Below are 14,457 nucleotides of genomic sequence, written 5' to 3'. Positions count from 1 at the left end.
AGCCTGTAAGAGCTTTGGCGTTGAGAACAAGGGACCACAGACACAGGCACTTCACACTCTTCTCCTGGACCCTTTATTGAGCACGGGGCCAGCCCAAGCCCTGCATGGGGCCTGGGACCAGCCCTGTCCAATGGTCCCCTGGCCTGGGAAGTTGTTCAGGTGCTGCAGCTGGGAGGAGAGTCCTCGCTGGCAGTCAGGTTTTACACCAGGAGCTGGAAGGCCTCCGTGATGCGTGGCTTCAGCTCCCCAAGGTCAGACAGGGGCCCTGAAAGCCCCACAACACTCCACTGCTCCCCTGCCACTGGGCTGGAGCTGTGATAGGACTGGAGATGGACCCCTGCCTTCCCCAGCAGCCCTGGAGAGGAAGAAAGGGGTTAGGGACAGCAGGCTGCCTCCCTCCCCCAGCAGCCAGTGGCTGTCAAGGCTGTGCCCACCCCAACACCCCTCAAAAAGTTTATGATGTTGTCTCTTTTCCCTCACCCCAAGTCCTTTGTTCTAAGCCTCTAAAACTCTGCCCAAATTGTGTCCTTCCCTCTCCCTATCTCTCCATGCAACAGCTGCTCTCTCCCTGCTGCTTCAGGGTGGATGTGAGGACCCCCTGCCCTGTCCCACTCAGCTCAGGTGTGATGTGAGGACCTCACCAGCAAGGGCAGGCAGGGTGCTGGGCTCGGAGGCTTTGGCTCTGTAGATGAGGATGGGGCCCTGCAGGGGGGCTGGCTGCTTGAAGGTGGCTCCGTTGATCTCCTGCAGCACAGGGGTGCTGCCCTGCACTGAGCCTGCTGCCCGGAGCGAGGTGCCCTGCAGGGACACCTGCAGCGAGCCCACGCTGCTGTCGGGTGCCAGGGCCACGTCACTGTGAGTGGTGGTGACCTGCAGAGAGATGCAGACACTCAGCCCCCAGGGTCTGCAAGTGGCAGGGTGCAGGAAAGGGATGTCCTGGGAGAACAACCCAGGGGCTGTCCCCAGAGCTGCTACCAGGACAGGGTCTCTCTGTTTTGGGCTGATGTGCAGAGCCCCAGCTGTCCACACACCTTCAGCCCAGCCTCTTGGGCCAGCAGCAGGGCATTCACCAGGGTCACCTCCTTCTGTGCCCCTCCAGCCAGCATGCCCGCAGCCACCGCAGGTGTCAGGTAGCTCCCAGAGTCCTGCAGGGGTGGCCCTGGGGTGCAGGGAGGAGGAAGGATGGGGTGGATGTGCCAGCAGCAGAGTAACCAGCACAGGGCTGAAGCAGCCAGCCCGAGGCTGGTCTACCCACCCCCACCCCTATTCTCATTCTTCTACACATCCATGCACCCACCCATCCCCCCACTCCCCCATCCCCCCAGCCCAGTGGGTTCCCATGCACCCTGTTGCACTGCCCACCCTGCACCCAGGCACAGGGCACACCCAGCTCACCTAGGCTGCAGACCTGCACAGTGCCCTGTGCTTGCTTGCCCACTGTGCGTAGCACTGTGCCCAGGGCCTTGGCCAGGGCAATCCAGGGCTTGGTCTGGGGTGAGAAAGCCTTGCTGAGAGCCTGACCATTGACCTGCGAAGAAGAGCAGGGCAAGCACTGAGAACCCACCAGCAGGTGCACAGGGCTGCTCCCCATGCACCCATGTTTTACAGACAGGGAAACTGAGGCACAGAGGAACTCACCACACCAGCCAGCCCCTTCCCTGTGGCCATGTCCACGATCTGCAGGGCGATCTCCTTGCCGCAGCGGCTCTGTGCCTCCCGCGTGCTGGCACCCAGGTGTGGGCAGCTTATGACATTGGGGTGGTTCACCAGCTCACGGTCCTTTGGAGGCTCCTGCCAACACAGATGCAACCCACCATCAGCCCCTGGCCCCCACCTGGCAGCCATGGGGGGCATTTGCCCCCTCCCCACCTTGCAAGAAGGGGAGCTGGGCTAGGCCTGTGCCCGGTCCTGGTCCCACAGGTTTGCCAGGCTGCTCTGGTTTGAGCAGTTAAGGTGACACAGAACTGAAGCCAAGCTCGGGGGGTCCCCATGGCCCTGCTCACCTCTGTGAAGACATCCAGGGCGGCTCCACCACACTGCCCTGAGCGTAGTGCCCGCAGCAGTGCGCCCTCATCCACGATGCCACCGCGGGCACAGTTCACCACCTGCACGCCACGGCGGCACTTGGCGAAGGTGCTGTCATTCAGGAGCCCTGCAGAAGGAATGCTGTGAGCAACGCAGGGCTGCTCCAGCTCCCCTCAAGCCCCTTTTCACCAGGGCCCAGCCCGTACCGGTGGTGGAGGGCAGCAGCGGGGTGTGGACTGTGATGAAGTCACAGCGGGGCCAGATCTGCTCCAGCGGCAGCTGCTCCACACCGAACGTGGCCGAGACTTCGGGGGTGATGATGGGGTCGTAGCCTATGGTCTGAGGCAGAGCAGGATCTCACTCCTGCAGCCTGGCACAGTGCTTATGGCCAGGCCAGGGGGTCCCTGCTCCACTTTGCTCCTTACCTTCATGCCGAAAGCCTGCATGCGGGTGGCCACCTCCCTGCCGATGCGCCCCAGCCCCAGCACAGCCAGCGTCTTCCCGTTCAGCTCCATGCCCATGTACTAGAGTGCAAGGCAGAGAGTGAGCCACAGCACCCCCCCTGGGCACCGCCACCCCGTGCTGCTCGGCATGCTGCACCACCACCCCGTCCTGCTCGGGACGCTGCACCTGCCCCTACCTTCTTACGGTCCCACTTGCCCTCCTTCATGGAGGCAGCTGCCTGAGGGATCTGCCTGCAAGAGGAGGTTGTGGTCAGCGTGGGGGCAGAGGGCCGTGGGGCACACATCCACCTCCCTATCCTGCCCCCACACTCACCTGGCCAAGCACAGGATCATGCCACAGGTGAGCTCGGCGGCGCTGAGGCTGTTCCCAGTGGGTGTGCTGGGGATGAAAAGTGGAGTCACTGCTGTGCCAGCTCCAGCCTGATGGGGATCTGCACCCCATGAGAATGGAGCCCCGCATGGGTGATGAGAGCACCCTGCTGCAGCCTCCCCTGTCTCCCCAGCAGTGCAGGCAGGGATGTCCCCTATGCTCCTGCTCTTACTTCATGACCAGGACACCCCTCCTGGTGGCTGCCTCCACGTCCACATTGTCCACGCCGGTGCCTGCTCTGCCCACCACCTGCAGCCTCTCTGCCGCCTGCAGCACTTCAGCCGTGACTTTGGTGGCTGAGCGGACAATGAGCCCATCGCAGTCCTGGGGGCGACAGAACCACAGCACTGTTTAGGTTGGCAGCGCCCTGTAAGGCCACCGAGTTAACCTAATACTGCCAAGTGTGCCACTAGCCCACGCCCCCAGGTGCCACATCTATCTGTCTTCTAACTACCGCTGGGACAGTGACTCCAGCCCTTCCCTGGGCAGCCTGTTCCAGGGCTTGACAACCCTTTCGGTGAAGAAGTGTTTCCTAATGGCAAATCTGAACTTCCTCTGGTGCAGCTTTGAGGCTGTTTGCTCTTGCCTTACAGCCTGCTACTCAGGAGGAGCAACCAACACCCATCTTGCTGCAACCTCCTTTCAGGTAGTTGCAGAGTGGTAAGATGTCCCCAGAGCCTCCTTTCCTCCAGGCTAAACAGCCCCAGCTCCCTCAGACACTCCTCACAGGACTTGTTCTCCAGACCCTTCTCCAGCTTTGCTGTTCTTTGGACCTGCTCCAGCACTTCGGTGTCCTCCGGGCAGTGAGGGGCTCAAACCTGAAGCCACTGTTCGAGGTGTGGCTTCGCCAGTGCCGAGTACCGGCAGACAATCACTGCCCCAGGCCTGCTGGCCGCACTATTGCTGACACAAAATCACTCACGGGGGGTGGGTCCAGGGCCGGGGCTGGTGTTCTCGGCGGGGGGTGGCTTTGGGGACAGCCAGGGGCTTGGATCCGCCGTGCGTGAAACCGGACGAGCTCTTGCATCAGACGGGAGGCGGGGACCAGATCCCCTGCGTGAGGGGCGCCCGCTGCCAACCGGGCCAGCCGAACCCCGACTGTGCCCACCCGCACCGAGACCCACGCGTGGGTGCAGCCCGGCCGCTCTCACCTTGATCTCCCGCAGCAGCTCCTCCTTGGTCAGTCCGGGCTTCTCCTGCACCCGGAGGCCGCCAGCCTGCAGGATCTCCCTGCAGCAGGGGTCCAGGCTGTCACTGATCAGCACCTTCTGCAGTTTGCCCAGCGCCATGGCGGGGGCCGGGCCGGGACTGGACGGGCCGGGCCGGGACTGGACGGGCCGGGGGTGTCGGCTCCCTCTGCAAGCTGTCGGGAGGCTGCTGCCGCCCCTCCGCCGCGCTAAAAGAGCTGCGACCGGGGCACGTTTGCCGGGCTCATTGGGTCCCGTCTCCATAATCCCACCTCTTTCCCTTCCCCTCCCCGCCCCAGCCCGCCCGGGCCCCCACCCCCCCCACCCCCCCGGAGGGAGGAGGCGGAGGGGAACGGAGCCGGGCCCCCAGCAGCCCCAGAGAAAGGGGAGGGGCTGTCCCAGCGGGACCCCGCTGTACCCGGGCCAGGGTTCCTGCAGCGCTGCCGTGCCTCAGTTTCCCTGTCCGCTCACCGAAGCCCGGCGCTGGGAGGGGAGTGCTGGTAGCAGCCACGGTGGTGCGGGTGGCTCCCCGCAAAGGCTGGGGGCGCCACTGGCAGGGGACCAGCTCGGCCACCAACCCATGGCGAGCTCGGGCATGTCCCCCCCACCCCCAAGCTCGCCCATGACTGGGGGTTTCCTGGACCACTCAGCCCAGAGGTGGGGCAGTGCCATGGCCCCTGCCCACCCCCGACACTGCTGTTGAGCAATGCCCCTGATAAGGGCCCCAGGACACAGGTCCAGCCCTGACCACCGGCTCCCAATGACATGGGGTGCACAGGAGCCGCCCAGCAAACGCCCTCCACGGGCAAGAGCCACATGGCCATCTCGGTGACCTCCTGGGGGAAAGTGCTGTCCCTCAAGAGGGGATGGTGTGGGGACCCCATGGCACAGCCCACCGTGGTGGATGGTGAGGGATGGACAATGCCCATTTGCTCGTGGGGCTAAACCCTCACAGTCCTCAGGTCCTGTCCATTCCCCATCACTTTCTGTGTGCTGGGAGAGGGAAGCAGGGACATGATGGTGCTCCCAAGATGAATCCTGAGGGGACTGAGCCCTTCCAAGGGCTGTGTGTGCTTCAAGCAGCAGGGATTGGCCTGAACTGCCCCATGCGAGGTAGCCATTGAGGGTGTTAAATCCAGTAGAGATCAAGCAATGGAAGTGGCCAGGATGGATACCCTCACTGTGAGCAGCACGGCTGAGATGGAAGAGTCCAGCGCTGTGCTCACCCTGGCACTGCATACACCTTGGTGTGGTGCTCACCCTGGCACTGCATACACCTTGGTGTGGTGCTCACCCTGGCACTGCATACACCTTGGTGCTTCCTACCCTGCAGCCACGGCCAGAGAACAACCGTGACGCCAGAGTGGGGAAAGTCCAGGGCAGTCAGCACAGGGGGAGAGCCGTGGTCAAGGGCAGCGGCTGGTGAAATCTTGAAGCAGACCCCCAGTGGGGCTGTGTGACCGAGGGACCGGGACAGGACTCCCTCTCCGCAGCCTCACCTGCGGTGTGGGCTGGGAACGCCAATACCGTGGGACACGCCGCGAGTGCGGGACAGCCCCGCAGCCTGCAGCCCCCTGGGACAGCCCTGCTGCTGGCTCTGGCCTCTGTTAACTATTGGGACATTGCTCAAGGCACCCGCGGACCGGTCACGCTGGCAGCCTGCCCTCCACGGAAGCACCTCCTGGACTTGCCCAAAGCCTCCATACATATCCGTGGCCCTTCTCCCACGCCTGTGTCCCACTTGTAAGGAGGCCACCCGCGGGCAAGCCGCGGCGGCGGCGGTGACATTCTTGCCGTCTTTTCCTGGCGGGCTGGTGCCCTCTCCTGGGGAGCAGCACCGGAGGAACAGCCGCGGCACTCCTGTCCTCGCTGGGGGGCTGCTGGGGTCCGGGGGGTGCCAGCAGGGTGAGGCAGCTGCAGGCATGGGCATGTCCTCCCGCTCTTGGCCCTCCGCGGGAGCCAGACACAGAGACTTGGCTCTGGTCCCTGCCTGTGTCCTGAGGAAGGGCTTCTCGGGCTGGGGGGGACCCCAGGGCTGTCAGGGTCAGTGGAATGGGTGTCTAAGGAACGCGGGCTGTGGAGGCTGATGACCCACGAGTGGGATGGTGTGTGGGGTTATGGGGATATGGCACCCCGCTGCCGACCCCCTTAGAACCGGGGTCTGTTTGGTGGCAGGCTGGGGGGCTTAATGGGTGACAGCTGGCTGAGGGGCCAGGGTAAGTGGATGAGAGGGATGCAGAGTGGAGAGTGGGGACAGGAAATGAGGAGTAGTGGAGTGCAGACCCTGCAGAGTGAGTGGAACTGGAGGGGAGGGCAGAGGCAGTAACAAGGTTGGGCTACCATGCAGGGCAAGGAACTAGGGGGGGGTGTCATGGGGGACTGGGGTTATCAGAGTTGGGATGGGAAATGGCAAGAGTGGGGGAAACTGAGGTTGTCAGGCTGGGGTTGTAGGTGCTCAAGGGCAGTTAGAGGCTGATAGGGATGTCCTGGGAAATTGTGAAGGATTAGAGAGCAAGCAAGGGTGTTTGGGGGCTGAAGGGTGCTTGAAGGACTCATGGAGTTCTAGGGATGACAAAAGGGATTGGAGATGTCAGATTTGGATTGAGGCATCCGAGGAAGACCCAGGTGGCAGGGAGGACTGACTGGGGATAACTAGGCTGTCAGGATGGATTGCTGAGGGTGTCATGGAGAACCTTGTCTAATCTGGGATCTTTTGGGGTTGCCTGAGAAGTTGACAGAAGGATTGGGAAGGAGGTGGAGAGTGGGGAGAGAGGGATTAGAGATTGTTCCTGGGGAACTGAAGGGTGGGAAAGGACTGGGGCTCAGCACAGAGGGAGCTAGAGGCAGTGGAGGTTTGGCACCGGAGGTGGCTGCCGGGTGTGGGGGACTGAGGAGACGAAGTGGGGAATGGAGAGAGGGAGCAGGGAGAGAGGGTGGAAGGAGGGAGCGGATGGAGTGAGGGAGGGAGAGAGCGAAGAAGGAAGGATGGACGGTCAGAGGGAGAGAAGGAAGGGAAAGAAGGATGGAGGGAGGCAGGGATGGATGCACGATGGAGGCAGGGAAGAGGAGGAGGGGATGCAGCGGCAGGCGGAGCCGGCCGGTGCCGCAGAGACGCCTCCTCGGCGCACGCTGGGTCGACCCGGCAGCGTCTGCGGAGACCCGCCGGCTCTGCCCGGTGCCGCCGGTGCCCGGCCCGCGGCTGCCCGGCCCGGGGCGGCGGTGCCCGGCGGTGCAGAATGCGAGCCCCCCGGGGGAGGTGAGGAGCGCGTCCGTGCGTGCGTGTGTCATCCGCGGGTGCCTGTGTCCGTAGGTGATGCGGGTCGTGATGTCTGTGTGCCCGGGACACGCACTGGGGCTGCGTATGCCCACGCTGGGAGGTGATGATGCCGCGGCAGTTCGAGGCCCAGATACCAACCGGTATCAGTGCTGCCGGGATGCGGCCGGATGCGGCCGGGATGCGGCCGGGATGAGAGTGCGCTTCCTGGGGCTGCCTGGGACCTGATGCTGCCTGTCCCAAGCCCCATCTTCATGGGTCGTGGGTGTCCCCTGCCCGCTGACAGGGTCCCGCGGTTGCTAGTTTGGCTGTGGGGCATCCTGCTTCCAGGTGAGCTGGTGGCTTGCTGGGCAAGCCCAGGAGAGCTGCTGGGCATCCAGGAAGGGAGGAGCTGCCAGGGTGCAGGAAAGGAACAGAGGCCCCTTGTCCATCCCCAGGGGCATGCGGCTATTTGCTACCCTGTGCCATGGGGACCCGGGGGTGCCAGGGCAGCATGTGCTGTGCCAAGCTATGGTCCTGTGGGGCTGGAATGGCACTGGAACCAGTACTGGATTGCCCTCAGGGCATGAGGCAGGTGGGGGTTGCTGCGAGGTGCTGGGCCAAGGGTGGCCCTGGGGAAAGGTCTGTGGTTAGGGGGGTTGGTGTGGGCAGCTTGGCTTGTCTCATCTCTTCAGTCCCACTCCCACCCTTCCTGCTCTTCCTCTGGCTCTGCCCACCCCAAATTCCACCCTGAGCTGCCAGCCACACCATTTGTCCCTGCACCCAGCCAGCGCTGCTGGGTTCTGGGAGCCGTGCTGGTTGCCTCGCCTGTGGTGCAGCGCCGGGAACCGGCCTCCCCGGGAGTGTGGGTGATGCCCGACCCCCGCTCCCCCTGTCCTGCTGCATTCAATGTAGGCCTTGTTGCCATGCCTGGTGTGCGGGTGGTCGGTGGGTGGCCAAGCTGTGTGCTGTGCACACACGCACAGGCGCACAGGCAGCCGCCCGGGCTGTGGCCGGCTGCCCCCCGGCTCCACCTCCCCCGCGGTGAGACTCAGCCCCCGCTGAAACAGTTGTGCCGACGAGTCAGAGGGGAGCCAGGCTGTGACACGCTCGGCATCCTGGCCCCAGCGCTGAGATTCTGTGCTCGCCCTGGCCTTGCCCGGCCCTCACCATCACCTTTCTGCCAGCCTGGAGATAGTAGCTAGCACCTGGAGTGGCTGTGGCCGAGTACAGGGCGGGGGGGCTGCATCCATCCCTCTGTCAATCTGTCTGTCCACGAAAGGTGATCCCGCGGCAGGAAGCGGTGAGTTGCCTTCAATGTTCTGAGCGGTGCTGGGCACTCTGGGGATGCTGTTGTGTGGGGTAATGGCTGCTCTCCTGCAGCCAATGTGCCACGGCCCTGGCAGTCACCTCTGTGTTCTCCCCTCTGCTGGGGTGCTGGTGCCAGCAGAAGGCCACAGTGGCCCCGGTGCAGTGCTGTGGAGCTGCTCTGAGTCAGTGGGTGCTCTGAGTCAGGGCCGCCTGGCACACCTCGTGCCAGGGCTTGAAGGTACATGGGGGTGGGAAGTGCTGCCCAGCATGGGGGGGGGGTGGGGGGAGTGCCGGGTCTGTGCCCCACTCTGGTTCCACGCAGTGCTGGGGGCCCTGCTCCATGCCCGGGGGTGACATGGGTGGCATGAAAGGGCTCTTGTTTTGGCAGCAGCCTCCCCTTCTCAGAACACAGATTCCCAGTGTTGGGCACATGGACAAGGAGGGGGGAGCCCCCGTCCTTCCCAGCTGGCCGTGGCCACGGCAGAGCCCAGGGCTCCCGCTGGTCCCAGGGTCCCCAGGGCCTGTCACAGGGCTCCCAGTCTAGGTGTTGGGGTGCTGGCTGGGATGGGGGGCACCGAGTGCTCTGTTTGCTCACCTCAGAGCCTGCAGCCAGCCGTGACGCTGGGCTGGCCCTGCCTCAGCGTGGCCATGAGGAGCCTCCGTGGTGCTGGAGGCACGGGGGTTGGTCACCCTCATCTCTGGGGGTCAGCCCTCCATGCATTGCACCTCCTGGGGCGTTGTGCCTCCTGTGGTACTGCAGGTGTTGTGCCCCAACCCCTCTCGGGTACTGTTCTGTGTCTGTGGGGATTGTGCCTCTGGGGTTTGCCTCTCCTTGGGTCTCAGGCATTTGGCTGCCTGCCTCCTTCACTGTTGTGTCTCCAGGCATGGTGCTTCTGGGTGTCATGCCTCCTTGGATGTTGTGTCACTGGGTACTGTTCTTCTTTGGGTGTTTTGCCTGATGGGATATCTCATGCCTGAGGATGGTGTGCCCCTGGGTCTGGGCTCCCTGGAGTATCTCGAGTGCATCCCTGTGCACCTCGAGCCTTGGTGTCATGGCTCCCTAGATGTTTTGTCTCTGTTGCACGCCTGGGTACCGGTCCCCCTGAGGTGTCACACGTGCCTCCCGGGCTGCCGAGCCTCTGGGTACTTGGTCTCCTCAGGCACCATGCTTCTGGTTACTGTGCCTCTGGGAATCATGCTGCTGGGTACTGTGCCCCTAGGCACTGCACCTCTGGGTGTTCTGGGTGTCATGCTGGTTTTGGTGCCTAGCAGGGTGCAAGGCCGTGGCTGGCCAGCACTGGTCTGCCTCAGTTTCTCCTCGTGTTGAATTGCAGGGGCCATAGAGCCCTGTGGCTGCCTCCCCTTGCTCCCTCCCATGGCGACAGTGCCATGAGGACACAGTCTCAGGCTGTGCCAGGGGAGGTTCAGGTTGGATGTTAGGAAAAAGTTCCACACAGAGAGTGATTGCCCATTGGAATGGGCTGCCTGGGGAGGTGGTGGAGTCCCCATCACTGGAGGTGTTCAGGAGGAGACTTGATGGGGTGCTTGGTGCCATGGGTTAGTTGTTTAGGTGGTGTTGGATTGGTTGATGGGTTGGACACGGTGATCTTGAAGGTCTCTTCCAACCTGGTTTATTCTATGTATATTCTATGTATTCTATGCCCCCTGCCTGCCAGGTGCTGGTGTGGTGTGCCTGGCTCTGGGCACGTGGCCCCATGGCCATGTCCTGTGCCACAGGAATGTGCTGTCCCTGACTGGCTGTTTGGGTTCAGCCTCATGCATGTGGGCAGGGCACTGTGCCCATTCTGGTGCTGGGAGCCAGCACCCACCTCCCTGCTCATGAGACTCCACCAAAACCTTGCCACGCTGAGATTAGAAAACAGATACTCTAATTTATTTTAAAGGGGGGAGGGGGAAGTATCTGTGAGGTTTTTGTTTGGTTTGGTTTTAATTTTATTTGTTAATTTTATTCTCCCCGTGGGTTGTTTCCTCCTTTCTCTTTCTTTTAAATCATGGCATGACTCATGTGTCTCAGCTCAAAATAAACCTGACTGCAGCTGCGGTGGGGAGCTGCTGAGCTGTGATGCCATGGAGGCATGGGGCCCCTTGGAGAGCGGCTGGGGACAGCCCTGCCTTATGCAGCCCCTGCTCGATGCCAGCACCCAGACCCCCTCCCCGCGATGCAGGGGCTCAGGTGGCCCTGGCGGGGCTGCTAATGGGTCTAAAGTGCGCCTCGGGGGGCACAACCATCTGCACGGCCCCTGGGGCCCGGTGCCTGAGCACTTAGAGCAGACGCCCGCGGGAGCACACACGCAGACATCCCCGCACACGCACGGCCCCCGCTGTGCCCCTGGGGCTGCCATACACGGCATGGCCTTGTGCTCCTCTCCACAGGGACCCCTGCAGCAGCGGCGGCCCGGCCGTGCTCCCCGGAGCCAGCTGCATGGCGGGTAAGACACCCCGCGAGCCTCCCGGTACCCCAACACGTTCTGGTCCCCTGGCCAGGGTGATGTGCTGGTGCTTAGCCCCCCAGCAGCATGCATTAACCCCAGGGGACAGCCAGCTGCTCCCCGGGCCCCGAGGTGTCCCGGGGTCCCTCCCGGTGACACCTTGGAGGCGGGAGGTGCGTGGAGCTTCGCTCTTCTCAATGCTGCTCCCCCTCGCTCTCTCCCAGCTTCCCAAGACAATCTGTGGGGTGAGGGTGATGAAGACCCTGTGTCGGCCAGGCCAGGAGGGTCCCATGGCCCCCGCGGAGCTCACGCTGGCCCCTTTGCACAAACTTGTCTGCTCCGGGACCTAGAGATGGGTCCCCTTGCCCAGTCGCAGACCCTGCGGGATTTCGAGCAGGTGAGGACCCCCTCCATGGCACCCCCAGCAGCACTGGGTGCGCTTGCAGGACATATGTCAGACTCCCTGGGTGCCCCAGCGGGGTGCAGAAGGCAGGAGGGGGGCGTGGGGCAGGCGGCGATGGGACAGGGAGTGGGGGCTCTCCCCCCCGGGCACCGCGCTCCCCCTCGCCGCCCTCCCGTGCGGGGGCTGCCGGGGCTCGGGTTTCACCGCCCGCCCGGCCCTGCTCCGGCGATTCCTCAAATAGCTGCGAGAGGCGAGAGAAAAAAGGAAAGGGGCCGCGTCGGGGCCGGCGACGGGAGCTGCGGCACGGGCAGGAGCGTGTGGCCAGCGGCACCATGTGAGGGGTGCCGGGATGCGCCCCCCATGGAGCGCCGGCCATGGCTAACGGGTACCGCACGCTCTCCCAGCACCTCAACGACCTCAAGAAGGAGAATTTCAGCCTCAAGCTCCGCATTTACTTCCTGGAAGAGCGCGTCCAGCAGAAGGGCGAGGGCAGCCGGGATGATGTCTACCGGCGGGTGAGCGCCCGCGGGGCACAGAGAAGGGTGCCCGGTGGGGGTTTCTTTCCCAGGGCTCTCCCTTTGTTGGGGGCAGGATGGGACCACGGGGGTGCCACCGGTGGGGATGCCAAGGAGGGCATCAGGCACGGCTCTGGTGCTGGGGGAGCTGCTGTGCAGGAGGTTAGCGGTTGCTGCCTTTGACAGGCATGGAAAGGGAGTCGGGGGAGTGAGTTCCCAGCCCAGTGGGGTGCCTGGAGTGGGTGGCAGTGCCAGTTTGGGTGCAGACAGATAGAATGAGTACACACCATCCCCGTGCTGGTGGGCTAAAATACCACCCGTGCCACCCAGTGCCAGGAGCACCCAAAGCCCTGCTGCGAGTTGGGACACCTCATGCCACCTCTGATGCATTCCGGTGGGCAGTGTTGCTGGGGGGTCTGGGCAAGCATGAGGGCATCCTTCCCACCTCCCTCCTGCCCCGCAGAACATCGAGCTCAAGGTGGAAGTGGAGAGCCTGAAGCGGGAGCTGCAGGAGAAGCAACAAGCCCTGGATAACAAATGGTGAGTGGGGCCGGGCCAGCCTCTCGCCCCGGGGCGAAGCGGGCACCTGCACACCCTGTGTAACACTTGCTTGGGCACAGGGGATGGAGTTGTCTGCCTGCACCCTGCCCACAGCAGGCAGCAGAGGGATTTGCAGTGGGGATGGGCACCTGCAGGGCTCCTCTTACAGCCCTGGTGCCAGCCAAAAATAAAGGGTAGCACCTGTTTGGTCGGGGAGGGCAGTGCTGTGCCCAGGGCTCATGGCATGGGTGTCCCACAGCAGGGCACCACTGGGCAAAGGGGCTAGGGACACAACAGCCAGGGAGGCATTGGTTTGGGGAGTGTATGGGGACTGCTTTGGTGGTTCAGAACCTGAGAAGGACCTGGTGCCATCGGGGATCCATGTCCCCAGGGCAGCATTGCTGTGACGTTACGGTATGCCTGGCACAGGGTCCTGCAGAAACAACACCCATGGCATGGGGGAAACTGGGCTGGGGCCACCCAGGGTGGCATGGCTCCACAGCCCAGCTGGTTTAAGGTGGGGACAGGCCACCTCAAAGGGAGGCCATGCTGTGCCATACTGTGCCACACTGTGCCCTGCCAAGTCATGCCATGTCATGTGCCATGCCATACACCATGCCATGCTGTGGTGTGCTGTGCCGTGGCATGCAGTGCCATTCCACATCATGTGCGATGCAATACCCTGCTGTGGCATGCTGTGCTGTGGCATGCTGTGCTGTGCCACACCATGCTGTCGTGCTATGCCATACTGTGCCGTGTGGTGCTGTGCCTGGCAGGGTGGCTGCAGGGAACCAGGCTACCCACAGCCAGGCAGCTCTCCTGCAGCAGTATGAGGAGCGGCAGCAGGAGTCAGAGCATGTCTACAAGCTCCTGGAGAATAAGATCCAGCTCCTGCAGGAGGTGAGCTTAGGGCGGTGGGGGCTGAGGAGGGCTGGGCACTGGTGCCTGTGTGCTCACCTCCTCTGTGTGCAGGAGGCCAGGCTGGCACGGAATGAGGCCGAGCAGGCCACAGCGCTGGCCAGGGCCGAGGCAGAGCGGTGCCAGGAATTGGCAGGGAAGCTGAAGGAAGCTGCAAGGATGAAGAAGGAGGACAGGAACGATGACAACTGCACTGCTGTGGCCCAGAGGTGAGTGACCAGGACCTGTCTTCTCTATGCTGCCAGCCTGTGCCCTATGCTGGTCCTTGGGGGCTACCAATGGGCTTGTGCTGTGTGGGGCTGTGGGCATCCAGGGTGGTGGTAGGCTCACCTTACGGGGAGAAAGCTGGGCTGTTGTGGGAAGGGACACCACCTTGGAGGCTGCTCCGGCCTGTCCCAGAGATTGCTCCCCCTGCAGCTGTCCCCACTGCCATCCCGAGTCCATCCCAGTGCCTGAGCATCCCCTGCCCTTCCCTCCCTCTCAGGAGAATCGAGGAGCTGACCCAAGAGCTGGCTGCCAGCAAGCAGCTGGTGGAAACTCTGTCAGCTGAGAAGTGTGACCTGCAGCAGCGCCTGGAAGAGCCCCTGGCCACGGGGCTGCAGGTGGGTGGGCGAGCGTGTGGGGAGTCCAGCCTGCCACCCCGGGGAGCTGCACCTGCACAGGCCTCCGCTACCATTTGTCACCCCGACCCCTTCTGGGGCTGCGGCCATGGCTGTGTCACATCCAGCCTGGTGGCGCTGGGTGTTTGCACAGCTGTGCCGTGGTGCTGGGGTGGGAGCATGGGCACGGGGGGGACCTCGTGAGCGAGATCGAGGGAGAGGCCACCAGCCTGTGCAGTCCTTCTGGGGATGTTGGTGCCGCCTGCACCCATCTGCCATTTAAATCCCAGGTCTTAAAATACCTCCAGCAGCCTGGCACGGTGCCAGGTGAGATTCTGGGGCTGTGAGGGATCAGAGCAGCATGTTCCTGGCAGCTGCGTGGCTCTACCCATGCAGAGTGTTGGCAGCCCAGAGCTGTTCCC

General features: G+C 63.4%; 2 protein-coding genes across 2 annotated transcripts; one reads left to right on the top strand and one right to left on the bottom strand.

Moving 5' to 3' along the window:
- Positions 1–57: 57 nt before the first annotated feature.
- PHGDH (phosphoglycerate dehydrogenase) lies at positions 58–4,182 on the bottom strand. Its single transcript, XM_054165184.1, has 12 exons — positions 4,011–4,182; positions 3,032–3,183; positions 2,803–2,868; positions 2,666–2,720; positions 2,451–2,549; positions 2,232–2,364; positions 2,004–2,152; positions 1,639–1,791; positions 1,396–1,528; positions 1,032–1,159; positions 642–870; positions 58–355 (listed from the first exon to the last, which is right to left on the bottom strand). The coding sequence occupies exons 1-12, from the start codon at positions 4,146–4,148 to the stop codon at positions 201–203; spliced, it is 1,590 nt and encodes a 529-aa protein (XP_054021159.1). The 5' UTR covers positions 4,149–4,182; the 3' UTR covers positions 58–200.
- Positions 4,183–4,811: 629 nt separating this feature from the next.
- Positions 4,812–13,643, top strand: LOC128897555 (uncharacterized). Its single transcript, XM_054165489.1, has 8 exons — positions 4,812–4,953; positions 5,540–5,789; positions 7,156–7,302; positions 11,005–11,060; positions 11,285–11,457; positions 11,868–11,978; positions 12,442–12,518; positions 13,491–13,643. The coding sequence occupies exons 1-8, from the start codon at positions 4,812–4,814 to the stop codon at positions 13,579–13,581; spliced, it is 1,047 nt and encodes a 348-aa protein (XP_054021464.1). The 3' UTR covers positions 13,582–13,643.
- Positions 13,644–14,457: the final 814 nt, after the last annotated feature.

Source organism: Dryobates pubescens, chromosome 11, assembly GCF_014839835.1.
Source record: "Dryobates pubescens isolate bDryPub1 chromosome 11, bDryPub1.pri, whole genome shotgun sequence".
NCBI classification, from domain to species: Eukaryota; Metazoa; Chordata; class Aves; order Piciformes; family Picidae; genus Dryobates; species Dryobates pubescens.
The sequence above is the reverse complement of the archived record's forward strand: the minus strand, read 5'-3'. Positions and strand labels throughout refer to the sequence as shown.